This window comes from Falco peregrinus, chromosome 2, assembly GCF_023634155.1.
Source record: "Falco peregrinus isolate bFalPer1 chromosome 2, bFalPer1.pri, whole genome shotgun sequence".
NCBI classification, from domain to species: Eukaryota; Metazoa; Chordata; class Aves; order Falconiformes; family Falconidae; genus Falco; species Falco peregrinus.
This window is the reverse complement of record NC_073722.1, coordinates 107,135,280-107,162,217: the sequence shown is the minus strand read 5'-3', so window position 1 is coordinate 107,162,217 and position 26,938 is coordinate 107,135,280. Positions and strand designations below refer to the sequence as shown.

Sequence of the window (26,938 nt, the reverse complement as noted above, 5' to 3'; positions counted from 1 at the left end):
CGCCCCGCCCCTGCTCCCGCCGCCCCAGCCCCCCCGTCCCGGTGCGGCGCGGTCCAGCGGAGCGGCCGGGAGGCGCCTGTCACCTTCAGCGGGGCCGGCCCGGGCGGGAGGCGCGCGGCGGCGCCGCCATGGTGCTCATCAAGGAATAGTGAGTGAGGGAGTTCCTTTCCCCCCCAGCCCCGGTCCGTGGTCTCCTCCTGCGTCCCGGTCACCCCCCGGCGGCGCTCGGCCGCGCCTGTGCGCGGTGACCAGCCGTGGGGGGCGGCCCGGCCTTGTCCCGCACTGCAGCCGGCGCTGGGCGGCGGAGAGGGGGGGGGGGGATCGCCGTGTGAGGGCCGCGGCGCCGGTGGGGGCGGGAGTGAAGGTCACGGCGGCGGCGACGGGGTGGGGGTGTCCCGGGAGCCGGCGGCTGCCAGCGGCCCCCTCCGGCGGGCACCGGCCCCCCGCTCAGCCCCCTATCCCGGTGCCCGGCCAGGCGGCTGGCGAAGCCCTGCGGGGGACGGCTGGGTTCGTGCCCCCACGGCCTCCCCGGTCCCCGTTCCTCGCCGCTGGCTCCGCGCTGGGGGGGTTGCGCGGGGGGGTGGGGTGCGTGTGTTCCCGGTGGCTCGGGGAGCGGGGGTGCTGGTGCCAAGGGCCCTGCCGGAACCGGGAGCTGGGCTCGCACCCCGGCTGGCAGCCGCCGGCTCAGCGCTGTCTGTGCGAGGCAGCGGCACCTTGCCCCCTTCCCCTTGTCACAGGGCTAAGCGGGGAGCCTGGTTTTGATCCCCCTCCTCTCCTACGCGCCTTTAGCGGTGTAATTTCGAACGGGAGACTCCAACAAGAGTGTGCCAGAAATAAGATAACTCCAAAATATTTTTTGATGTGGAAACCTTACCTTGGAGTTTTTTGCTGTCCCTGAGGCTGCTGCGGTTGTTCTGGGGAAGAAGGGGTGGAAAAAAGGCTGGACGGTCTGTCGTGAGTGTGTAGCTATTAGTCACATCGCTTTTTGTAGTCTTTCGTTCAGCTGCTTTCTGCTTGCTAACATGATAGGCTCTTTTGGAATAGCACTTTGGCTAGGCGTCTTTCAGCTCAGCATACTACTGCACGTATTTCTTTTCTGAATTCATAGGATTAACTTAAGTGCAGTCTGTCATTTTAAACTACTTTTGACTGATGGAAGACGCTTTTTTCCCCTCTTTTTTTTTTTTTTTTTTCTTTTTTTCCCCCTTATAGAAATAGCTTTGGTCCCAATGATAAAGTGGGTTTTCAGGTCTTCTCTTAGACACATTTACCTACATGATGGTGTCCTCTTTATAGCAATTACTTTTGTCAGATCATGGACAATGGTGTGGTTTTAAATATTAAAACTATGTTGAGGGTTGTACTGATCCTTGCAGTTGTCTTTAAACTTGAACTTTTTTTTCCCTAATCTTTAAACCCTTGGTATTTTTATCCAACAATAGGGGTGCAGAATTTAAGAGCAGCAGCAGAGCTGTTCTGCCTAACATAGATACTGTTGTCTTCTGTAGTGTTAAACTGGGTAGCAGACAAAAACCTGGGCTAAGTCCTTAGTTTCAGGTGCATGTAAAGATAGTTATCTGTTTTGTTGATATTTTCCTATGAATTTTAGTTGTTTAATGTACTTTTCCTCTTACAGTGCCTGTCTGGTTTAAGTCTGTTCACATTTACATATCTTTTTGATGTTTCTGCTTACAATCTCTTGTCCTGTACTGCAGTCAAGCTCACTTGCCAGTGAGCTATGCTACTCACAGGGCGTCTCATAAAGGTAGGAACATATGTACTTTGGATTCCCAGATTTCTGAGAGTATGAAAATTTCATTTTGATGAACATCAGGCTTCCAAAAATCATTTTACTTGGTATTATCATTTACTCACCAAATCAGCGTATCTTTCACACTGCCTGTTTCAGAAACAAAATGTGAAGTGTAAATGTTAAGACTAAAGGTTAAAAGACCACAATTATGAAATGTGTTTCTTTTTACAGGCCTCCATTTCTGTTTTCAGAAGGGTCACCAACTTTTAAGTCTTCTCATCAGCTATATTGTCCTGTTTGTTTTCTTTCCTTCTTTGTGTCTTTATTGATGACATATGTGGCTTTAAGGACAGCCAAGGTGCCTACTATACTTTAGAAAGGAGCGTTGGTTTTGGTTTGGTTTTTTTTTTGACTTGGTATTCCCAGCTAGCTCCAACAGTTGCACATTCTGAGTTGTGTCACTGTATTGGTTCTGGTATAAATCTTCCTTGATGTTGTGTGTGAAAGTTGCCCATTTAACATGCTATTTGAGATTTTTTTTGACTAAACCTCCTGTTCCAGGAAGCAGTTGTTTAAGGCATATAGAAACTGCTTGTTTTGGTGTAGCCTGGTTATTTGAAGTATGTTGTTGTTATTGTTTTATTAGTTCTGGTTGCCCCAGCACTGCACGTGGGTGCCTTACTGCCTGCTTAATCTAAGTGGTAAAAATATGTGAGCTGTAACTGCATATCATCTGAGCAGATTATTCTTCCATCACTGTGACCCCTTGTCACATTCTCCCTACTAAATCAAATGGGTATTATTATGTGCTCCATAGGTATTTTGGGCGATGTTACAGAAATAGAGCAATGTAACAAAAACCTGATGTCACATCTTTTATTGTCGGACAATCTGTATCATCTTTTTAGTACAGCTTCTTGCACTGATGGTTATGTAGTGATAACTTTAACATTTTCATTTGATGTTTCATCAGACCTACCTTTCATTTCTACCTATCCATGCTAAATATAGGCTGCATGGGGTTTGCTCATTTATTTGAGTTAGGTTTTTGGTTTCAGGGTTTGTAAATGATGGTTGAGGTCTTGCTTGCTGTCTTTATTTTGATTTAAACTGCATTGGAAGACCTTGAGGAGAATCAGTGTGTAGAGACTCACTTCCCTTTCCTGTGAAGTGACGATAATGACACTGACCTTCTCTGCAGCTGTACTTCCCTTTGCTGTCATTTGAGGCAGATTTTAATCTAGGAGGGATCTTAAATGTTGTTCAGAATTTTCAGGCCAACCACATTGTATAATTTCTCATAAGCTGATCAAGTGCCACCCCAAAGTTAGGAGTCTGTTTCCATTGCTGCTCTTGGTGAAGCTTTTCCACTGGATCCTCTAGAGTAGTCTTCCCTCCTCCTTCATTATCACTTGACTACCTGCAAGTGTTAGTAATCCCCTGGATTCTTGGTTTGCTGGGCTAAATGAATTGTAAACTATTTAACTTTCTGTTTCTCTATTGATGAACATTGAATTCTTACGATAATATTCAGATCTAGTGTCTTCCAGTTTCCTAAATGGAATTTCATTAGCTTGCATCCATCTTTATACACCAGGTTTTCTAAAGAAAAATGCTTTTAAACTCCATTCCAAAACCATTGTTTCTTCCCTGTCTCTTGGACTTTTGCCTTTACTTACCATCCTCTCTCTCTTTTCATTCTTATTGCTGTTTAATCCAGTTAACTAACCTAATGTCATGCTTGATGGCATGGTTTACCTGTGGAAATCCAGTTTCTTTTTTTTTTTTTTCTTCTCCCTTATGTAAGGAATACCATACTGAATTGGACCAGAGGTCCTCTTATATCTTGCTTTTCTAGCAGATATTTTTAGGAAACAATGTATAAGTGAGTAGAATGAATGTTGTTCAGTATATCCTACCAGTAAATGGCATACGGACTTCCATGAATTGATCAAATCCCATTTTAAAATTGCTTATACTTTTTGTCTTTGGCAAGGAATCCCATAACTTAAGTATGCATGATGTAAAGTAGTACACTTGATTGGTCTTAAAATTTGTTGCCTAATGATTTTTGTTCTTTCCTGAAATCTTCTGTTGTGAGACATAGTCATTGTTCCTTCTTCATTCTCTTTTTCACACCATTCATGACTCTCTAATGCTCTACCATATTTTAACCCTATAACTCTTTTCTTCCAAGCTGAAAAGCCTAGTCTAGCTACTTTCTTCTCACACAGAGACTTTTCCCCCATCTTCAATCATTGCTTCTGCCTTCCTTTGCTTGTCCTTTATCCTCTTTGAGATGAGGTGACCAAAACTATATGCAATATTCCAGATGTTGATGTGTGAGAGAGTATAGTGGCGTAACTGTCTTTTTTGTGTATCTGTGTATGTACGGTGTTCCGGTTCTTGATGTTGTGTTTACTTTTGAACTGCCTCTGAGCTGATGTTTCCAGATGCTTTTCCATAAGGACACCAAGATGTTTGTTGACAGTAGCTTATTTGGGGCTCATCAACCCCATTTGTCTGGGGAAAACAAATGCTTAAGTGTGGTGTTCTGCTGTTGACACTGAACTTCATCTGCAGTTCTCAGTAGCTCTTTCTGCAGTACTTTGCAGCCAGCATAAAGCAGTGCTGTCATAAGTAATCTTGCATAATCTGTAAGCTTTTGCCCCTCTTAAAGTTTGTTTTGTGCTGTCTTGCTGGTGACATTCCTCTAATGTAGAAAAGAAATTTTATTTTCACTGGTATTGCTTTTTAAAAATCAGTTATTAATAAAAGAGTTTTTCCCTGATCCCATTATATTCTCATTTCTTTGATACTAAATCCCAAAATATTGGAAATTTTTCCACCCACGGTAGCTGTATCCATTTCATCTGTATCTTGCTTTGGTTCCCTGTTTCAGCATCATCCTTACTGAAAGCAGAAGTTAAATACAAATCTAGTTTTGGAGATAGTTATAGTATTTTTAAAGGCCTTAACATGTATGCATTTTATCACCTTTAAATTCAGTTTTATTCTTGTCTTTTTCAAAAAATCTCAGTGTGACTTCTGGCAGCTTTTGCTCTGTAGTCCAGTCAGTTCTAAGAGGCATTCAGGAAACCACATGGATCACCTTTTTTCACACTGTATAGAAAAGGCAGCACCTTCCTTTGCAGTCGGCTGTGAGAAAGCCTTCTGAAACAGTTCTCTGGTGGCGTTTCCTACTGGATAGGATGTATAAGCACATCATGCAATGGCTTGTGACAATCACAGATCTCTGCAAAATTGTTGAAGCACATAGCAACCCTCCACAACAACTTGATGAGAAATAAGATTTGACTGTTGAAGGGATGTAGTGAGAAGGAACATGTAACTGTTTTGATGCTGTGTAGATTTGTAGGCTGGTAAGGTGTTACCAGTAAGGGCCTATGAGAATTACACGGTTTTAGTACAGGATTGCAATTATGCTCTATCATGTATTGATTCTCTTTGAGGCTGTTTATATAAATAGTCTTGGACTAAAGGGTAAACGCTGGGGATGCTAAACTAGTTGGATGCTGAAATACTGGGGGGACAGGAGAGCTGTGTAGCCATTGCTGTGAGGAATGTCATGTAAATTTTGCAGCTGTGGAGGTATTTGTTAATTTTCTGTTTCTGTATTCCCTTTCAGCCGTGTTATCCTGCCTGTGTCTGTGGAGGAGGTGAGTCCTTTTCTTGCTTCCTTTCTTTAGGACTGTAAATAAACTTGTGATCAAAGCAGTTTGTATGAAAGAAAACACCATGGAAAATGCAAAAGGATATAGCTGTTTCTAGGACCCCTGTGAGATGTTACTCATTCAGCATCATTTTTACCAAATAATTAAATTTCTTTAAGCCTGAGGGTACTGATTATCTTTCCTGTAAAGTACTTCAGATGTGTTGATTACAAATCTTGACTTGTCAGACTGTTCTAAAGTGCAGTTTCCTTTGATTAATACTATTGTTCTTTTTTCAGGTGTTTTTTTTAGGAGAAATTTAAATTGCCCTTTAAACTGTGTTTTGCTGGAACTCCTGTTTTGAACCCTTTTGTTTTAAACTCTTAGACAAGGACCAACAATTTCTTCTGGTTCATGAGGCTGGTATAGCAAAAGAAAGACTGTGTATATCTTTCCTAGGACTCTTTAAGACCTGTCTTCTCTAGCTCTTACAGAAATAAAACTTTCTTTTTGTTTAGTTGAAGCTTTAATTGAGAGAAGGAAATGTAGAGTACAATGGATGTGGTGATCTTGATCACCAAACTGGCCATGGAATAGCAGTGCGGTCTGTGGCTGATTCCCTGCTGTTTTCTCTGAGAGTTGCAGCTTGCCTTTCCTTCCTCCCTTCTGCATTGAACACCAGTCTTGCAGAGAATCTGACCATATAAATGTTTTCAATTTTTTAATGATCATACTAGCAAGGTAGATGAGAAATTGAAATGACAGAGTCACTTGAGTCTGTAGCATTTCTGTAGTAGATTCCTTCTTCCAGATGTATTTTTTTTTCCTTGTGGTCCTTGGCTGTAAGCCTTAGGGATTGTGAGCTCTGGTCAAGGGCTTGTTCTAACTCTTGGGGAGAGCTACAACAGCAGCACTCCTACTCGTTTTTCTTTCCCCTGAATATAGCAGCTACTGTGGTGTACACAGTGGTGAGCTGGATCTTGGCAGCACTGTTCTAAGCATATGCCTTTTATAACTACTCTTCTGACAGAACACAGTTTAGAACTTGATACAGTGTATTCCTGCAGCCATGAGGCTGACTGGTAAAAGACTAAGCTGAGTTCCTTGTTCCTGTGGGTCAGTCTGCTGTGACGGGTACCACAGGCTGAAAGAAAGTCTAGACCTCTGATCAGGCAGTGGTTTTAGGTCTGTGTTCTGTGTTGGTGCAAGAGTGAGGCTGCTAATGCCAAAAGTCTGTTGCTTACTTCTTACCTGTAGCTTAGATGCCTTCTGTGTTGAATTTTTTTCAAGCAGTTTTAATGGAAGTCTGTCTCAAGTATTAGAGTAGGTGTGTTTGGATCTTTTGTTGTGTCTGAGTGCTACTCATGTGGGGAAGTCCTTGACAAAGAACTAACACCGTAAGATTTTTCAAGTAAGTAAAGGATGCAAACTTGGAGGTTAGAGAAAGTTATGGGTAAATTGTAAGGTACTCCAGAGCTCAGTAAACAGAATACTGTAGCCTGAATAACAGGAGCCCTGCCTCATAGTCATGCCTGCCTCCTAGGCATCAAGCTGTGTAAAGAGAAAGTCAAAGCATCAGTGTACAGATTGTTTCCTAGACAGGGGGTTAGACTGGATGGAACCCAGCACAGGGTTTTTCTGAGTTCTCTGATACTAGGATTAACCTTCATCCAGTTAAAGTGAGTCCTATGCTATGCTCTTTTCCCTCCCTGGCTGGCTGTTCAGTGCCAAGCACGTTTGAGCCTTGTGTGTAGGCTGCCTGTGTGGAAAATTGAGGTTTCGGGCGGTATGTAAATCTGTTGGTCTCTAGCAACCTCCTTGTATGAGGATGCCGTGGGGTCATTGTTTCAGAAGGTGTCTTCCTCTCCTCTGGGTTGGAGGAGTTCCAGAGAGTTGAGCAACCTACTGAAAAGTCTATAAAGTGAAGAGCAAATAAACATCATTAGAAGAGAAGGAATGAAGATATTAGAGAGAACACCTTAATGTGCTTGGATTGTGGATAGACTGCCAACGTGAGCAAACTTAATTTTTCCCCAGACTTGCATATTGTCACCATGTCCCCTGGATGATGCCCCTTTTCAAGATCTGACAGTTCTCGTGTGATAATCTGGATTTCAGGAACTAGTTCCTTAAGCAGAAAGATTTCTAAAGTTTCCTTATCTTTGCATATGTACTTACATGATACAGTAGTTTTAAAGGTATGCTTAAGAAGAAAGGTTATTTCCAGTACTGACTCAAAGGATGACTACTGCTTTGGGTTTGTTTATTGCTTTGTCTACCTTCCTGTGTGGAAAGATGCTGACACATCTGTACATCACTTGGTCATTAATTACACTACTGTCTGTACTGCAAAACAGCTGTTAAAACTTCTTTGCTTTCAAGGATCTCCTTTTGCATAAAACTCTTCAGTAGGGCTCTGGAGACTTGTGGCTCCTGACCATGTAGCTGCTCATTAAGCATCTCTGGCTAGCAAGAGGACTTTGCTTTCACTTTAATATGGGCAATTTTTGCTTGAAAGACTTAGGAGTTCACACCTTCTGCATGCAAATTATTGCCAAAAGTCTGGTACCAATGCGTAAGATAGGGAATGAAATGAATTACAACTTTGAGGCACTGTAATAGGGCTGAGGGAGTCTGTGGTATTCTGTGATATGCCAGGGGTTCTGCATTCAGTCAACCTAAAAAATGGAGCTTAACCGATAGTAAGGAATTCAAGAGAAAACCAGTGATCAGAAAGGCATTGCAGTAATGTGACTTAATGAATAAATAGATTGGTGCTAAACAGTTAGCCAAGTAATTGCTAAGATGGGAACAACACAGTAGAAGAGAAGCCTTGGCAATGACTAAAACTTGAAGGCTGGGATGTAGGAGTTAGACTATAGCAGACTGTCTTCTGCTAGGAAATTCTGCCAAAATGTCCTGCTGAAGTGCAGGCTGCAAGCTGCACTCCTGTGTTGTTTTATACATCGTTGTGCTGCAGGGAGCAAAAAGAAAAAAAACCCCACCTTGTTGTATCTTAGGTGCTAACCTTTGCTCTTGTACTCTGACCAGCATCACCTTGCACAGTGCCAACTTCGAGGGTGTGGACTTGAGTAGCTGTGTGGGTGTCTTGCCAGCTGCCACTTTGAAATGCTGGTATGGATTAGAGCTGTGTGTACACATTCTGTGCTGCCTCTTTGTTGCTTTCACATGGGAAGGACCTTGCCAAACACAAAGGACTTAACTTGTGTTCAAAGCTGCTTTCAGGAAAATAATTGTTCTTGAAGATGGCTACATTGAGATCAGGCCTTCTGAAAGAAATTTGGTGTAATGAAGATATGCTGTCAGCTGTATGAGGTGGTGTGACATGGATCAAGTGGGTTGACTTCTCTTGCAGAAGAGAAGGTGGGTTTTTTGAGCTCTCAGGTCTGCAAGGATAGGTCTGTCTGACACTTTGATCTTTATGGAGCCAGAATCTGGTTTTCTGATAAATTTTTTTAGGCAGATGCTGTGGGATTTGTTCATTGGAACAATTTTATTTGGGCCTTTTCCTCTGTTATTGATGCGATTAAAGGATCAGAAATAACAGGGAAGATTAAATGATGAAGATGCTAAACCAAAGGGCTTATCTTCTTAGTGTCTGAACTTTGACCCACGTATTTAAAAGGGAGAAGGAATGAATGAGAGGCTGTTACTAAGAGGAATTAGTTTATACCCCTGGAGACCTGTCCAGAGACTTGCTGCAAAGCAGTCAAAGCCATTCAGTCTTCCTCTGTAATACTGTAGTTGCCAAACTCACGTTAAGTTCTCTTCCCTATGAGTGTATGTGTGGCTCCACTAAATCAGCTTGCTTCTGGGATTTCACAGCTCTCATGTTTTGCTCTTCTAGAGGGAGATGAGTATTCTGCTTTGTATGGGTCATCTGTAAGGAGTCATAAGGAAAGCAGTATATGAAATGTCAGAAGGCAGAGAGTTGTATTGCAGCCCAAAATCCAGACAGAAACCCAATCTGCCGGTGACGCTGCAGGAATTGTCCAGCCAAGTGAGGAGTGCCTGGGCCAGTACCTTCTGGAGAGATCCAGCAGAGCTGTTGCTCTTGGCTTGAAAGTGGTCTTGTATGCTTTTTGCCCTGCCTCAGACTAACTGAGACCAGGACATCCAGCCTTATTACTTTGGCTTGCCATCTACTACTCTTCCAATATGAATAAATGTTTTCTTGGTCTTTGTTAGCACCAGATGGTACAAACCACAGAGCTTGGGTACTGCTTTTATTTGGGATGCTCTGACAACAGAATTTAACCACTATAGAAGTCTTCCTTCACTGATGAAGATGTACCAGCCCAGTGAAATATTTCTGGGTTTTCAGCTCTGAGCAGTATTCCACTTTTCCAAGCTGGGTTTTGTTTTAGGGAGTGGTAAGTGCTCTTCCTGATTCTGATGTGCAGCCCTGTGCTGGGGAAAAGGAGGAAGGCCTCAACAGTGTTCTGTTGCTTTGTAGTTGTGTTTTGGAGGTTTTGGGGGTTTAGGCGCTGGTGATTTGTTTGGGTTTTTTAATCAGTGCACTTCTGATGCCTAGCACTTTGTGGATCACCCTGTCAGACTGCCTCTCTGTACTGCCTTTGGCAACAATTGCTGTTTTGCTTGCTTTCAGTTTAAGGCTTCACTCTGTTAAGTTTGAACGCTTCCTTTTGATTTAGTGCTTTAGCTGCTTCTTCCTTAAACCTCGTCTGCTCATTTATCCTCACCTTAAAGATACCTGCGTGAATTTTCTTCATTTGATCGTGTTTCTTTTGAGCTCTGCATCCCCTTTTTCAACTACTAGAGGCAAGAGTGTATTAGTCTTTACATATTCGGCAGAGAAGAATATTCTCTTTTGTTCATATTCTTGAATTTTCCTCTGCTTTTCCCTCTAAAACATTTTTGCATGCTTTTTACAAAAGAGATTGTGTACTATCAAGTAGTTTGGGTGATTCCTGGAAAATAATGCTGCCAAGTGAGTGTCTGTAAGAGACTGAAATCTTAAGGTAAGAATTTCACTGTATGTTGAAATTCTGTGCTCTCCCTTTTAGTGGTTTAATGCTTGTGGCTAAGAGGAAGTGTGATGCAGAAAAAGCCCCAACTCAAAACAAAGAAGCTAGGAAAAATAATAGGGGGAGTACTGACAGCATGGATCAGCTGGTCATCTGGGATGCTAGTTGGTTCAGTTATTTCATTAGATAAAGTTTTCAGAATGGATTTAGTTATGTGGAAGTAAACCAAAATTTGGGGCTGGATAAAGACAGTTGAGAAGAAATAAAAAGCTTGGTTGGAGAGGACCTGACAAATAAGTTCAGAAGAGAAATGGGTGTTCACTGAAGAGAAATGACCTGACCTGACCTGATCATAGTGTCAATTTTGGCAAGAGAAGTTTTAGGATGCTAGTAGGCCTCGTCATAAAGGCCGAGAAGGGTAATTTCAGTGTATTCATCCTTAAGAGGTAGCAGCATTTCATTGGAAAACCCACTGGTGCAAATATCCTCTTTACTTCAATCTTCTTATGTAGTTGTTTTGAACTGCACTTGGGAGGTGCTCATCTTTGACTCTAATGGGCTCCTAGGCCGTACACATCTAACAAGTATGTTTCTCAGAGCACTTAAAGTAGGTGGTGCAAGTACCCTGTATCTTCTGTCTGCCTTCTGCAGTTCTTCACTCCCTTCCCTCCGACGCCTCATTTTGTCAAAAATCTTCATTTCATGTTCTTTGGGACTCTTCTGGATAAAGTACTGTGTGATTATTAATTTAGTACTAGCAGTGCATTATTCTCCATTTGACCAGAACAGTTGGGACACCTGTGTGCCAAAAAGAGTGACATACTATGGATTTTGCTACAGTATGCCTGGGGTCATCTGTGTTTTCTTTAAATGTTGTCTTGACACTCCTTTAATCCATTTTACTTTCTCCTGTATCTGTATTGGTTTGGAGCTTGAGATTTAAGGGTTAAAGGTAACTATCCTATTGTCAGTGCTCTCCTCCTAACTACCACTCAAGCTTTCTGTATCAAAATTAAATGAGCTGCTTATCTGGACACGCAAGTGGATGTAGTTTTCTGTGCCTTCTCCCCAGATCATAAATTTATCTGTGGCCTCTTCTGCTAAAGTTATTACTTCCGCTAAATGATAGCTATCACAATAATGTGTCTTTTAACTTCTTTAGTATCAAGTGGGGCAGCTGTATTCTGTGGCAGAAGCCAGTAAAAATGAAACTGGTGGAGGGGAAGGAGTGGAGGTCCTGGTGAACGAACCTTACGAAAGAGATGGAGAGCGTGGACAGTACACACACAAGATCTACCACTTACAGAGGTATGTGAAACATTCTATTCCCAGAGTTGGGCAAGGTTCCTTGGGTAGGAGGAACTGGAGGAAGATGCAATAGGGTTGCAGTGACTGTGTAAATCACAGATAATGTAAAGGCTGAAAGACAGGAGTGTAACAGCAGCAGCAGGCACATGGTACAGCCGGAAGTGGGCATCCACTGGTATGGCTATCCACCCTTGTAAGCGTGGCTGTTGTCCCAAGAAAATCTGGTTCTGAGTTTTTCGAAGCAAATATGATCCTGTTACCCAGGATTGCATACTTGAGTTTGGCTAAAGAGCAAAATACCTCCTAGATTTCAACCTGTTTTCAGCCTCCTTCCCCTGCCTCCCCCTCCCTTTTTTCCTTTTTTTTCATTATGTAAAGAAGGTTTAGCTTAACCATCCAATTCAGCAGTCTCTGGAAATCATTGTACCAGGGGTGGGAAGAACCCCACCAATATGCACATGTGCAAGTCTCTAGCATCTGCATTTCAGGTGATGTTCTGCCTGTCTCGGAGTGTCTGGGCCACAGCTCTCATTACACGTCGTTCTTAACAATGCTTTTCTTCCTATTTCCAAATTCTGCAGCAAAGTGCCAACATTTGTGAGAATGCTGGCCCCTGAAGGAGCTCTGAATATACACGAAAAAGCATGGAATGCTTATCCCTACTGCAGAACTGGTGAGTGTGTGGGGGAAGGACTGTGGGTTGCTGGCTTCTTGGTTTAAGGACAGGGGGGAGGGCAGGAGGGCATAAGGAAGGAGACATCTAGTAGGGAAGCTGTTTCAGCTTTTAAATCCTGGATTTCTGTTCTCTAAGCACTTTCTTTGGTCAGGAAAAGCAAAATATAGTGCTGTGGAGTTAAAAGAACTGCCCTTGCCTGATGTGCTGGTAATGTATGACAGTGGAAAAGAACAGACCAAGAAACAGGTGTTAGTCCTAATAAAGGAACAGATGTGTAACACTAGTGAAATGAATGAGGAATGATTTCTACATACTCAAGCACAGGATAACCTGGTGTGAAAAACAATGGAAGGGTGCAAGAGGGGAATGGGGAAGATCCTGGTTGCCATTTACTTAATGCAGATTGATGGGAGCCAGTGTTATGTGATTGGTATTTACTCAGTTGCAGGATTTGAAGTCAGCGTAGGCTGAAGAGGTAATGCTGTGGTTGCTTCTGGGTTGGGGGCTTGACACATATCCAACTCTCATCCAACAACTGTAAAGTGAATCCATCTGTAAAGCTTGGGTGAGGCTCTGCAAGTTGTGCAAAGTGGTGAAACAATGTCAAACTAATTTTCTACAGGAGTGTTTAGTATCTTATTTACTCTCTGAAGTTATCAGCCACGATGTTTAACTACTGCTGTTTTTCCGGTCTTCGTTGCTGTAGGAACTGCAAGTTTGACTTTGCCTCCAAATTTATGTAGTATTTTTGGCTGTATTTTTTTTCTGTTTTTATCTTTTGAAGGATGCATTTTCTGCTATTTGGGAGTGGTATGGTTGCTATGGGAACTGTAAACTTAAAAATTCCAACTGTTCTTGAAACTCAGTATCAAAAAAGTTATTTTCAACAATTTCCTTAGGAGAATTTTAAATGAAGTGTTTTAAAAGAGAAAAAGCTTTGTGGTGGGGGAGGATAATGTTACTTCAGTACGTGAAATTACATGCAGCAATCTAGGGGAATGGATATTTCAAATACAAAAATCAGATTCTGTCATCAAATGCAGAATAAGTTTTTAATGTGTCACAATAAATGCTGAATGCTGAAACAATTATTAAAAACCTATCTTTCTTGGTTTTATGCAGTTTTCTTGCTGCATATCACTTAAATTAGCTATTAATTATCTAGTTCATTTGCCTGTGAAGTACACTGAATTGGTTTAAATGCAAACACTTCTTTCATTAATTCTTTAAATCGTGGAAACAGATCTGACAAAGTTGGCTCCAGTAGGTTTTGTTAGACATAATGCCTAGCTGTACCCTCCTCTTTCTCTTCTTCTCCCCTAATACCTGAAACAAAGGTATGGAGTTGGCTTGTTTTGTCACTCTTCATTGCGTATCCTTCAGTTACACACTGCTAAAATTCTACTTAGGTGGAAAAAATGTGATACTAAAATCAAGTACAAGTCTTTCCAACACAGTCACAAGAAATTTCAGATTTTGGTATGCTAGAAATGATAACATAACAAAAAACAATTCTCAACTGTAATAAACACCAATATAAGATGAGATAGAAAGTGCTTTGTTGTGGGGGTTGGAGCAGAAGGCGGTTTTTATGCGGGGGCTGACAAATCTGTTTGGAGAATCTGCTAGCCTGACGTGATCAAGTAAAGCTCAGAAAAGTTGCTGAAACCTTCACTTGCTAGTATTGGGGAGGAGGGCAGAACCCATGTATGTGGTGTGGGCTGCCTTTTGCGTTATCATTTTACTTTGGGATGCACTTGGGTAATTTTGGTCATATGTGAGAAGGCTTGGATGGCTTCATGTGAGTCTTTGTGCAGCATAAAATGCGATGCTGGCTTCTGCCAAGTGGCATGGCTTTCAGTGCTCTAACTAAAGTCTGAAATTTAAGAGCCAGGACACACTAAGAACTAAACCTGGTTTGTCTGGGTAAGGGTTAGTGGTACCTCTGCCTGTGCCCTCCTGTACCAAGGCATTACTAGTGTGCTGCTCTCTGGAGCACTGCTAACTTGCACATTGGCTATTACATCCAGCCTTTTAAATTTGAACAAAGCAGTACTTTTAATAAATTGTGCATCATGGTGTTGGTTTTTTTTTTAAGTATAAAAGATCATTCTTCTTACATTTCCCTATTTTTCCTCTGAAAAGCTCAATTATTACTTCAGTATACACATTATATGCTATTATCAAAGTACTGCAGATTGAAGGAATTTAAATGCTGATGACTTCCTGCAATTCTGCAGACTTGTTTGTGCTGTAACATGTTGTTTTTATGTACTTTGAATGGAAGCCTTGCTTAGCTCCTTTGAGAGTATGAACTGTAAATGAGATTGTCATTGTATACGTTTACAACTTCTACAGTAAAAATGAAGTGAGGGTTGCTTAATAGTTACAACTGTGAGCTAGTGCCAAGGAGAACAGTGTTCATGGTTCTTTTCTGCAGTCTGACTTAAATATTAATGTTGCTTAAATGTTTTTAGAAAAGCAATTTGACGTGTATTCCACTCTTCTGAGTGTCAGCATGGCCTACAGCCAAATGTCAAGAAATTGAGAAGTTATAACTGCAGCTGAGATGTGTAGGAGTCACTGCTGTGCACCTCAAGTGCAGGCCCTAATTTGTAGTGAGCTGCACATCTAAGTTTTAATGGACATTTCTAAAGATATTAATTTGTTTGCTTTCCAAATGAGGAGTCTTCTCCACAGAGAAGAAAGGTGAAGGAAGGTGGAGGAACCTGTTTTAAGGCAGCTACATAGATGTGGCACATAGTCATGGGAAGGTGGGAGGGCTCTGATTTGTAATTATTGTTGGTTTATTCAGTATTTTGTTTGGACTAGCAGGAAGAAATGCTGCCTTGCAGAAATAATGAAACGTTCTTTGAAATGAAGTTCCGTCTTTTAAAAACTAGCCTCAGCTCTGCTTGCTTGTTCTCTCTCTCCACCCCAACACAACAGTTGAAATAAATAGCCTTCTGTAAATTGCTGTAAAAAGCAATTTTCAAATTGTTAGGGATCTGGAACACTCCAAGGCCCAGCAATAGGTAATTAAGATAGCTGGATGTGTGTGATGGGTGATATGGAATGGTACTGTCTACAGGATGTTGGGTTGGAAACTCACAAATTGTAATAGTACCTTTAAAACAAAATTGCTGCTTAGTAAAGCCCGCATGTTAAACATCAGAACCTGCAGAGTTCAGCTCTTAACTTAAGACATCCTTATTCTTGAGGAGAATTGCTAACATACTCTGATGGCTCAGGTAGAACAGATGCTGCTGCTGACTGTTACAGGATCTTTAATTGCTTTTCTGTGTTGAATAATTGAGCCTTACTATCCAGGGAGTTCAGTTACCATGAGCAGTAGAGATGCAGAGGGTCTGGTTACTGCATGCAGGGGTGATGAGGTCTGCACTGGCTTGAAATCCAGCATGTGTTTGCTTCAGAACTACGGAGGTGTTTCTTATCTGCAAGCTGAGAAAGGATTGGTAAAATGCTGTCAGCTGAACATACTTATTCCATCTTCTCATCCGGCTGGCTGGAGTCCAGAGAGCAGAAGTGGCAGTACATAATCAATTGCTGCTCCTCTGGGTTTCTCCAAGCCTGAGAATTTCCAGAGGAGAAGGGGGTGAAGTTAGCTGGTGTTTATCAGCTTCTAGGGGGTTTTCTGCAGTAGTATCAGCAGCCCCCGGGAAGCTGAAGTTGTCCCTGTTTTGCCGATGGTGGGAGGAGGGCAGTGGTTGCTGTACGTTCTTTTTTCACTAAAGTACTGTATCTCTTTCTTTTCATGTGTTGATTTCTTGGACCAGTTATTACAGTAAGTATTGTTTTTACTGATGATCTATGGAAGTATATATAATGTCTGAAATAAAGCATTCTGGGTATAAGAAGCTATTTAGCCTGAGCTAAAGGTGCTTTAGCTCTTTTGTCATTGTAAGATTGTGTCGGCTACAGCCCCTTACCAACCCTGGCATATCCACAAACACTTTGTAACTAGGGTCAGTGGCCAGCTTTAGAAATGGAAATGTACCATTGCCTAGATAAACTGATTAAAAGAAAGTTAGCTCATACCACTATGTTCCTTTGAGTAATCTGTCTTCTGAATTTGATATTTCCTTTTTACGTGCCAAGTGTTTCACTGGCTTGTGCTTTTGTTTCTGCTCCCTTGAGGGAGGATAGGGTTACCTTTAGAAGTCCTTTTCTACTCACAGTAATAATGAGAAATGGAAAGTTTTTTGCTTACTTGGCAGAACTGTGCTTCTTGTCCCTTCCCTTTCTAGCGTCAAAAGCTCTCAACACATCAGTTTAACATTGCTGTTCGTTTAAAGAGTTGCATCCAAATAAGTACTCGGTGCTAGATCAATAATCTCTTTAAAAAGACAATTTCTGCCTAGTTAACTTATGCTACCCCTTCTAAACTCTATTTAGAGTAGCAGATATTGTCCTTTAAAGAAAAGGCTATTTATAAACTCTGAATGTTTCACTAAAACAATGGAACTTATGTTTTTTCCAATGGACAACTTGTGGTTTATTTGATCTCATGCATTTAATGATTAAAAAAATGTGTTAAAAGCATCGATGTGTTTACAGATAATTCTGAAGCTCCCAAAGTGAAACCCCAATCAAGTTATAATTCTTTGAGTTGACTTTCCTAGTGCTTATCTAGCTAACAAGAAGACAAGTTATGTATCCAAAGAATAACAAGAAGCTTTATTTTGATGATAGAATGAGTATATGAAGGATGACTTCCTGATCAAAATTGAAACCTGGCATAAATCAGATCTTGGAACACAAGAGAATGTGAGTACTTGTGTCATGTATTTTATTCATCTCTTTAATGTCACAATACTGCTTTCCGTGCTAGATTAGAGAATTGCTGTGTGGAACTGTCTATTCACTGCGTTCCTGGATTTGAAATGCTTATTGCACTGGCAAGGCAGAAACTCCCTCCTGTTGGCTTCTTGTATATGCTGAATAAAATTGTTCCCCAAACATTTGTTCTGTGTGAGCACCTTTGCTTCTTTAGAAGATCTCGTATTGTGTTTACCATAGTGCCCTCTCTGTATGTGGAAGGGGAACGCTGGGTGTCTGCATCTCTGCCTGTTTTTTTTACAGTCTTAGAATGGGAGTGTTCTGTAGCTGAATCAGTCACATTAGTCTTGTACTCTCGCTGCAGGTTCATAAGCTGGAGCCAGATGTATGGAAGAATGTAGAAGCTATTTATATAGACATTGCTGATCGGAGTCAAGTACTTCCCAAGGTATGGTAGGTGGGTAAGAGCTCCCTAGTGTGGGAGGCCTTGTGCTAAAAGAGGGATAATGTACAAACTGTGTTCCCAGGGATGGTCACAGGTAACGGGACAAATGAGAGGATGGAAAGAGGAAGAAAGGCATTCCTTAGAAGTGTTTAAGCAAGCTAGAGGAGATCTTTTAATAGCTTTGTCAATACTGTCTGTAAAATGTGCTGCTTAGCCTTACAGTGCACGTAACGGTGTAGATATGTAGTTCTACAGCACTGTAGCTGATTACAATGCTTGAATAGCAAGAAGTGGCACTGCCCTTTTCATCCAGGATCTCTTTTAACTGCCTCCGTTTTGAAACTGACCCATGGCTTCACAAGTGTATCTTGAAATCATGTAGCTAATACTTTGTTCTAAGAATCACTACAGTTCCTGTAAGAAACTAAAGGATGTTTTTGTACTGTACTGGAAAAATAACCCCCAACTATATAAAAATGGAATGTTGTTTGAGTTTCCATACCTGGTGTTTCTGGCATTACTCAAATATGGGTGATTTACTTGTTCTCAAACTTGGCCAGAACTAGTTTAGAACTACTTATTCTAGCTTTTATTTCCAATAAATGTGAATTGGTAGAACATGAGAAGCATCTGATTCTGATAGATTAGGCAGGTACTAAGCTGTATCTGTAGATACAGACTACTCTGAATCTGAATTAAATGCTGTCAGAGAGCATGGAGAATTCACCTGGGGCAGAAGACTCCTGAAGATGATATCATCGGTTGATCACTTCTGACACCAAACTGATGATAATTTGAGTTTGTTTTCATTTTAATTGAGTTGGGGGTAGGAGTAGAGTACACACCTCAGTCTTAATCCAAGGTGCAAGAAGGGAATGATGCAAATAATTTCCTGTGCAACAGGGGACATAACTGCTGCCTCTTTCGTTCTGGCGGTACTGTGACTTTGATTGTACTTGTCTTTGAGTGCAGTATATGAGCATCATAGTGATGCAGTGCTGTGAAAAATACTACATACCACAACTCCAGAGAGCATAGCTATTTTCTGCAGCAGCAGTGTTTAGTTCTTAAAGAACAAGTGGTTACAGGAAACCTATCCTGAGGGTTTACAGATCTTCTGATAGTCTTACCCCAAAAGAATCCTTACAGAGGTCATATTGGTTTGTTACCACTTCTTCACATAGGTCTAGAACACAGCACAGGGGGGAGAAATATGTTTCCTTGAAGAGTGCCTGACCTAATGTTGAAGTCTGAAAACAGTAGCTCTTGAGAAGGCAGTTAGAGGTTAGTCTTTGCCCACCAGAAATATAAATCCTTTGTGACAGTGAGCAGCTGGGTAACAGTAGGATAATTTGTGTTTAATCTTTTGTGTCTGTCCAATAGGATTACAAAGCAGAAGAAGACCCAGCAAAATTTAAATCTGTCAAGACTGGACGTGGACCTCTGGGTCCCAATTGGAAGGTATGTATTGCATGAGTTCAGGATCTGTATCTGCATGCATGACTGCATGGCTTGGAGCCAAAGATGTATATGTAAAACATTAGATTCACTTCTGTAGAAGGAAATGCAGAACTCTGCTTATGATCCGTTCTGAAGTTAAAGGAAGTGAAATGGTTTGGTACAAATAGATAGAATGAGTTGCAAGAAATTGCCAGAGCTGTCCAGTGTTCAGCCCAAGGGTTCACCCAAGAGAATTCAAGGACGAAATAGTTGAGTTATGAGCAGCAGTGTTTAACCTTTCACTGAAATCCTTGGAATCTGAAGACTCTAGCAGTACAAATATGATACCGGTCTTTAAAAGGGACCCTGAATGGGGTCTGGGGAGCTACGGGTGTGGAAGTCTGATCTCTAGCAGGCAAACTTGGTAGAAGCTGAGGTTGAGATGATTCACTTGAGAACAGTGCATGTGGCTCCTGTAAAAGGAATGAGGAAAGTCCATCTTACAAACCGGGTGGAATTTTCTTTAAGGCTTCATAATTATGTGGATGACTTGGATGATATAATCTATTTGTAAAATATTTTAGATAGGTACTTGATTAAAAGACTTCTAAGGAAACTCAGTAGCCATGGCATAACAGTGAATAAATATACTGAAAAGCATATATTTAATGGAAGAAAAAAATGGAGAACAGAGGAGAGGAGGGAATGGTCCATCCTCAAAATGGAGGGAAGACCACCTGTGGAGGAAACTAGAGTTTATTTTCATGATACTCTTAAATACCCTGGAAAAGGTGTGAGTAAAGATGTGACAAACTTAAAAATAAAAAGATAGGCAAGGTGTAAGGATGCAAGATGATTGTGAGGAATTGTAGGAAGAAAGACTTCATAGTTGTGACTGAAAGGTCTGCTTTCCTGGAGACGTTTGCCCTGAGTTCTGATGTGAATGTCTCTGTGTCTTTGCAGAAGGAGCTGGGGAAGCAGACAGATTGCCCATACATGTGTGCTTACAAACTGGTAACAGTCAAGTTCAAGTGGTGGGGTCTGCAAAATAAGGTTGAGAACTTTATACAGAAGGTAAGTGAGCTCTTTGAGGAGAGAGGTGTGGAAATGAGGCATATTTCATCTCCCATCTGCTTTAGCATCTCAACTTCTAGTAGTCTATCCTGCCTGGAGATACTAATTTGAAACGTGGTCGTCACCTCAGGGAAGACAGTCAAGGCCTCTGCCTGATAATGCTGCAATTGGTTAAAGTTGGATTCAGTTTGCTGCTAATCCAAGGGCAGGGCTGGCTGATTGTTCTGTTAGTTGGCTATTGAACTGGTCTCACTCTAAAGTATGAAGGTAAACTGGCTGTTTTGTGTTATTTAATAGGTAAGCTTGAGAACTGTGGTTATTTGGTAGTTGGCTTGTGACTGGTGAGATGATGCATGTATACTAGGGTTATTTTGGTCAGGGGTAAGACATGTTTTTGTGGGCATATAGCTACAGCTTCAGTTATCTAATCCTAATCAGCTGAGGATCTTTCTGGCAAGTCCTAGAGCTCTAGTCATATTTTCCTCTCCTAGTCTGCTGCTTGAAACACCCATATTAAAAAAGAAGCAGATGGTAGGAAACTTCATTAACTTAAAATATGAGTAAATGGTATCCTGAAAAGAGCTTTTTCTGTGGCAGAGTTTCTAATCCATGAACTGCAGCAGGATGCTTGACCTGGGAATCGGTACGCGCAATTTTCCAGGCAGTGCCATGTTCATGAAATGCCTGTGACTTCAGATCATGGAGACTTTTCAGTGGTTAATATTGGTAAACTACAGTGCTGCTTCTGCAAAACCAATTCTCTGGTGATACAATCTGAAGAGAACTCTTAAGGGGGAATGACCATACTGCTGCAAGGTTTTCAAATACCTGTAACAAAAGCCCTGAACAAAGCGGTGTCTTGAACCCTTTTCTCTTTATGAATGTCTCTTCAGCTACGCGTTTGCATCAAAGCAGTCAAGCTGCTTTTGATGAGAGCAAGTTATCAGATGTGAAACCATAATTGGTAAAACTGAAGTGTCCTTCCTTAATGAGAACTTTTCAAGAGGCATTGTATACCCCTAATACAATGATTTTGTCTAGCTTATCTGCTATAAAATGGAAATAAATTGCTCCTAACTTGAAGTAGTTTGTGCACGTTAGTTACCTCTGCTGAAAGGTTTTCAGTTGTAGAAAACAAGTGTAGGGGTTTTTTAGGTCACTGCGAAAGAAAAGGCAAGACAGGTGCATGTCAACTCTTTATACTTCCTAACCTCCAGTTTTTAGCAAGTCAAAGATTATTTCAGAAATACTTTTATTCTGTTTCTGCTTTTTTCTGCACCTTCAGGCCAACTGTTGTGCTCTAGGTAAGCCCAACCTGGAGCACTTTTTTCAGTCAGAACAATACTGCCAGATCAAAGGAGATTAGTAAAACATTCACTAATTCTTTCAGTGCATTGTGTAGGCTGCTGTCTAGGCTTGGGAAAAAAAATGCATTTCTCTGGGGATTCAAGGTTCTAGATATTCTTTTAAAAGACTAAAAATTAGATAGCTCCACTTTCCAGTTGTGGCAGCTTTATAGAAAGGTGGGCGAGGAAGCTGATTCTTCAGTGTACACATCTCTGAAAATTATTGTTATGATTTGGTTAGATCCATATTAATTGCCCTATGAGTAAGCTTGCTTGTATGTTTTATTCCTCCTCCTTTTGCAGCAAGAAAAGCGTCTCTTCACAAACTTCCATCGGCAGCTCTTTTGCTGGCTTGATAAGTGGGTTGATCTGACTATGGAGGACATTCGTAGGATGGAGGACGAGACTAAGAGACAGCTGGATGAGGTCAGTGGAAAATTAGGGCAGGTGTGGGTTGTGTGAAAAACTGTTTCTATCCAGTACAGTAGAGAGAGGAAAGACTGCTGCATTGTCATAGAGTAGTGTGTATTGTCCTCTTGCTATTTAGGTCATGCTGCTTGTGGTTTGAATGATTGGCTATGACTCCATTGTGCTGGAATCTCCTTCTAATCATTATGGGCTTCTCCTTCTGTTTGTTGTTGAGCCAATAAATATATTGAACCACAGGTAATGAGGATATGAGTGGCAATGATTCATTTACTGCTTTAATATCTTCTATTAGCTTTTACCCAAAGCTGATGGTTATTTTTGTCCTTGTTTGTTTCCAAAAACCAGTTCAGTAAAAGGATTTTTTAGCTCTGAGTATTATAAGCAGGTAGTGGGGGTATATAATAGGGTTCTTCCTATGAGAAACACAAATTTGGTAATAATGGGTGTATTGTTTCCATGATTTGCATCCTGCACTGCACCCTTCTCTTCCTTCATGCCTGAGGAGATTTCATTATAGTTACATGTACACTCTGCCCTTTGGATAATGGTTCCAGCTCCCTAGCACACCTGCAGCAAAAATGGTGCAAAAATAACACTGATTTAGGATCCTCAGATATAATCAGCCTCTTACATAAAGGAGGAAGCTTAATGTGTTCTGTACCAATAAATTTTGAGATAACATCGTGTGAGAATCTGTTCTTGAATAGTGTTTCCTCTTTCAGATGAGAGAAAAAGATCCAGTGAAAGGAATGTCAGCTGCAGATGACTAACATGACTTCTTCCTTGTGCACTGTAGGTATCAAGTGAGTTTTATAAAACTGTGTTGCTCTATTTAGAAGAAAAAATACATTTAGGTAAGAAATGACCCTGTTCGTAGCTTCTGGCAGGGAGTTCTGCAGTATTAATTGTTTTTATACTGAACCTGTTTCACTAGACAAATTGACAAGTGAGTTTATTGTCTTGTTTCGGAAGGATTCTAAAGAAAAGTTTGAGTGAAAAGTGTAAGAAAAATGTGTTGGAACATTTTGTAGATTTCACTGCTGTTCTTATTTCTGTAAAGTATGTGTTACTTTCCATGACTTGCAGAGAAACTTCTGCAGTCCCAAAAGAGTAAGTTGGACCTGCAAATACTTAAATACATTCAGAAATGGAAAATTCCTTGCAAATAAGTTTGGAATGTATTTCTCATATTGTTTGTTAACAGTATTTGCTAATGGGTCAAGGCCTGGAGCAACACTTGCACATTGCAAGAGAAGCAGCAGTGACAATTTCAAAGCTTTTTACTTGTTTTTCATCTTATTTCACTATGAGTATGCTAACTTGGCAGGGGAGGGGCTTTCATACTGGAGAGAGAGTATATATGAATTTGCCTTTGTTGGCCAGATACCTAGGTTGTATTGTAGACAGCATGCTGGATGCTAAAACATGTAAGCAGTGCTGAGAATGTTGAACTTTACTCTGTTGTATAATCAGTTTGAGGGTTGGTTTTGGTGATTTTTTTTTTTTTTTTTCCCTTGGACACTGTACAAAAATGTGGTATAGTATTAGGGATGTAAGAAGGCAAGGAGAAGGAAGTGATTGTCCATTTATGTAGAGAAGTCCAAGTTACTAGCCACAACTTTTCTAGGGCAGTAAAATACCATCCAAGCTATCCTTGGAGAGGAACCTTATCAAGGACTGACTATTTACCTCTGCCTGTCCTCTGTTATCTGCTGGCTGGTTGGTGGTAAGCAGGGAATATGAGGTGAGGGAATGTCTGACAGGGTTTCTTCTGATAGATATATTTTAATTTTTTTTTGTGACTTAAACCTTTTTAGTTTCCTCTTCATTCCACTTGCTCTAGAGCTTAGGGAAATGAGTAGGTGGTCTTAATTGTATTCTATCCTCTGGATTAGATTGTTTAAATTGCAATTTCTGTTTGTCATTTTTAGGTTGTCTTGGAAATTCTGCTCTGGATTAATGCTGAAATGTAGTGATGCATTGGTCTGTTGCCATTGTCTGCCCTGGTGACAGCGTGTCTCACACTTGCTTTCTGAAGGTTCAGTGTGACACTTCTTATGGCATGCTGTTCTTCCAAAGTGGTTCTAAAATGTGTTCTTGTTGTTTCTTTATTTTAGTTTGCAAGACAGTCGTCAGGAAGGCCCAGGGAATCCAGACTCTTGACTGACGGACCATCTCTGGATCAAGCCTTTCTATATCCAATCGGCAGGCGATTTTAAGTCTCCCATAGCTAATTCTAGATGCCCCTTAATATTGTGAGCAAATAGACAGTCTGGTACTAAGCACTCCAATGTTAGCACGTATACGAAGGAGGTAGCTCCTTGGAGACGTGTGACTTAGAGATCGCTGTATTTATGACTCCTCCCTCCTGTTTTTTTCATTGTGTTCAGACCAATTTCCATGTGGCCCTGTTTGATTTCCAAGTGACACTTTTAGCTAAAATAGTCTTGTGATGTGGTGACTTAGATTTTTTTTTTCTTTTTTTTTTTTTTTTTTCTCCAAGTGGGATAAACTGCCACCTTTGTTCCTGCCCAGCCCTTCACCATTCTTTGAATGTCTATTTGGAGAGGGAAACTGTCAGTATTTTAGAGTGCAAAACTAGTCTAAAAAATGCTATGCTCTGACCCTTGCTCCCAGGGTAAGACATTTAATGGCATGTAATCTGAATACATAATCAGGAGTAGCCAGATATAGTTCTTGGTCTGCAATGAATTGTGATATGTGGCTTCTGCACAGCGTTACTTTGTTCTGTCTTAGCATATATGAATTAAAGACTGCACAGAAGCTGCATTCAGTGTCCCCGTGCTAGGACCTCCAGCACATAACTGTCGAGTTTCGATTTAGTGGTACGTGGTCCCTTTGGCCCATGTAGCTATGTTGTCCTTCAGCTGTGTGTGTCAGTCTTACGAAATTGTTATGAAAAGTTGCTTGATATTATGTTGCAACTTCCTGGTTCTTTATTTACTAAGGTTCCCAGTAACTTATAAAGCTAAAATTATTTTGACTAATAATAATGTGATTCCCCCTGTACAAATTGGGATGTAGCAAAAGCTGGTGTACAAGTAAAGTCTTGGTATCTGATTACATCCAGGTGCCTGGGTTGGTGGTTCTGCTCAGCAATAATATTCTTCCCATTGCCAGACTGACTAAAATCTCTCCTTTCATGCTATAAAAAACCAACTTAAAGACCTGCAGTTGTTTTCTAGGGTATCTGTCAGTGATTATAAATCACAAAAATTTACTGTTAAACAATGTAAAGAGCTCTGGTTATTTAATGAACTCAAATACTGTAACTATCCTTATGTTGATATCAGCTTTAGACAATCAAATAAGCAGAACAGAATCAAAGAAATGCTGCTTTATTAAATACATATGAGAAAACCCCGAATTTCTTTGCTTATGCCTAAGGCCCAATGTTTGATTTTTCTTTTTTTCCTAGTAGTAATCACTTTGTTTTCCACTTCTGTATTTGGTGGCACTAACGTGAAATACTGAATGCCAAACACAGTCGTGGGTGTATCACCACTTTTGAGGAGTCTCCTTGGCATTCTGTAACACACTGACTCCTTCAGCCCTTCACGTTCCTGCAAGCGGGAGATCCTGAAATGATCCTGTGCCATGCTGAACAAGTATGTGCTGGGATCTGAACTGTTTTCAGTGCGAGGCAAGATGAGCCGTGCTCTGGTGGGAGAGGATGGCGTTTGGTTTCTGGGGAGGGGGCAGTTTATCCCTTTATTTTTAGTTTCTTATTTTGCCTTACTCATGTCTAAGTGCAATAAGCTCTGAATTGTACCAGTAACTCTGGCAGGCTCTTCTCAGTGACCTCGGGCAGTTTTGTGGGGTGGGGGTGGGGTTTGAGGGATTTTTAACAATCTCGCCAGGCAGAAGTAAAACAAAATTTATTGTGAAATAGGTGAAGAAACTAAATTTTAATCTGTGAGGCTATTTGGGACCAGGATGTTTTGTGGCATCTTCTATAGCTGTTCAAGAAGTATTCTAGGAGCGTAGGCCCCAGTTACAGTTCTTTCAGTTTCAAGTATTTTTAACTGAGAATTTATGCACTGACTTCTGTTCATGTTTGTCGGTTACGTTTTGAGGGATTCTTACACTTGAGGACAACCTGAAAATACACATAGCACACTTGTTCTTTCAATTTGTGTTATCCAAGAGGCTTTCTATCCGATGACACTAATCGCTATGGAAGCAGATTGTAACATTCCACCATGCAATCCTTTGTTGATCCTCTGATTTCAGAGTAAGAGCTTTTACACAAAGCTTTCCTGATTAGTGGAAAAACTGAGGAAAAAAAATAATGCAGGAACTCCAGCCTGAATACTCGCCCCTGTCCTTGCCCCTTGCTTTCTTTCCTTCCAGTTTAATCCAAAGTGAAAGCATCCCTCAGCCTTGGGATAGACAAATCCCAGGGAGACCTTTCAGTCTCGATGCTTGGTTCCTGCTAGCGAGCACAGCGAAGATCACGCAGCGTTACCATGCGGTATCTTTCATCGGCTTTGGCAAGGACCCCCCCAACCCACCGGAGGGGCTATCGCTGGGCTGCTTGGCTGCCCTAAGGTGACGGTTGTGCTGTGCCCCACTCTCCGACCTGCGCTAGGTGGGCCTGGGGGGTCTGGCGGCAGGTGCCTTGCCGCAGCCTGGGTCAGGCCGGATGGCTGGTGGGGTGCTTGCTCCCCGCTCCACACTGCGACCCCTGGGTTCGCCCCCTAGGTTCGCCCCTGCTCGGCCTCCCCGCCACCTTCGATGGATTCATCGTGCTCTTTCCTTTGCAACACACACTTTGTAGAATGGGTTAGATGATCTCGTTGTTTCTTTAAATGTGAGTTTGTGCCTTTTTTGTCTCCTAAATCTTCCAATACAGGCATATTGGAAACGAAATCTAATAAAATACTAGACAGCGTTACGTCTCCGCCTCTTTTGTTTCGGGGGATGCGCGGGGGGGTGGGGGGGTGGGTGGGGGAGAGCGGTG

The 26,938-nt window shown here is 41.4% G+C and overlaps 1 protein-coding gene across 2 annotated transcripts; it reads left to right on the top strand.

Annotated features, from left to right (window-relative positions):
* PITPNA (phosphatidylinositol transfer protein alpha) lies at window positions 1–26,872 on the top strand. 2 transcript variants are annotated; one of them, XM_055795825.1, is made up of 11 exons: window positions 1–148; window positions 5,403–5,433; window positions 11,599–11,744; window positions 12,326–12,425; window positions 17,134–17,208; window positions 17,585–17,668; window positions 19,049–19,126; window positions 20,069–20,179; window positions 21,829–21,951; window positions 22,677–22,746; window positions 24,072–26,872. In XM_055795825.1, the coding sequence occupies exons 1-10, from the start codon at window positions 129–131 to the stop codon at window positions 22,722–22,724; spliced, it is 816 nt and encodes a 271-aa protein (XP_055651800.1). In that variant the 5' UTR covers window positions 1–128; the 3' UTR covers window positions 22,725–22,746; window positions 24,072–26,872. The 2 variants fall into 2 exon arrangements, with proteins under 2 accessions (XP_055651800.1, XP_055651801.1); XM_055795826.1 differs by having other exon boundaries at window positions 22,677–22,757.
* Window positions 26,873–26,938: the final 66 nt, after the last annotated feature.

Excerpts from the sequence above, each read along its gene's own strand:
- PITPNA (XM_055795825.1), top strand. The coding sequence starts at position 129 with ATGGTGCTCATCAAGGAATA. Across the intron at positions 19,127-20,068 it reads CTCTGGGTCCCAATTGGAAG|AAGGAGCTGGGGAAGCAGAC; the intron begins GTATGTATTGCA and ends GTGTCTTTGCAG. Across the intron at positions 21,952-22,676 it reads CTAAGAGACAGCTGGATGAG|ATGAGAGAAAAAGATCCAGT; the intron begins GTCAGTGGAAAA and ends TTCCTCTTTCAG.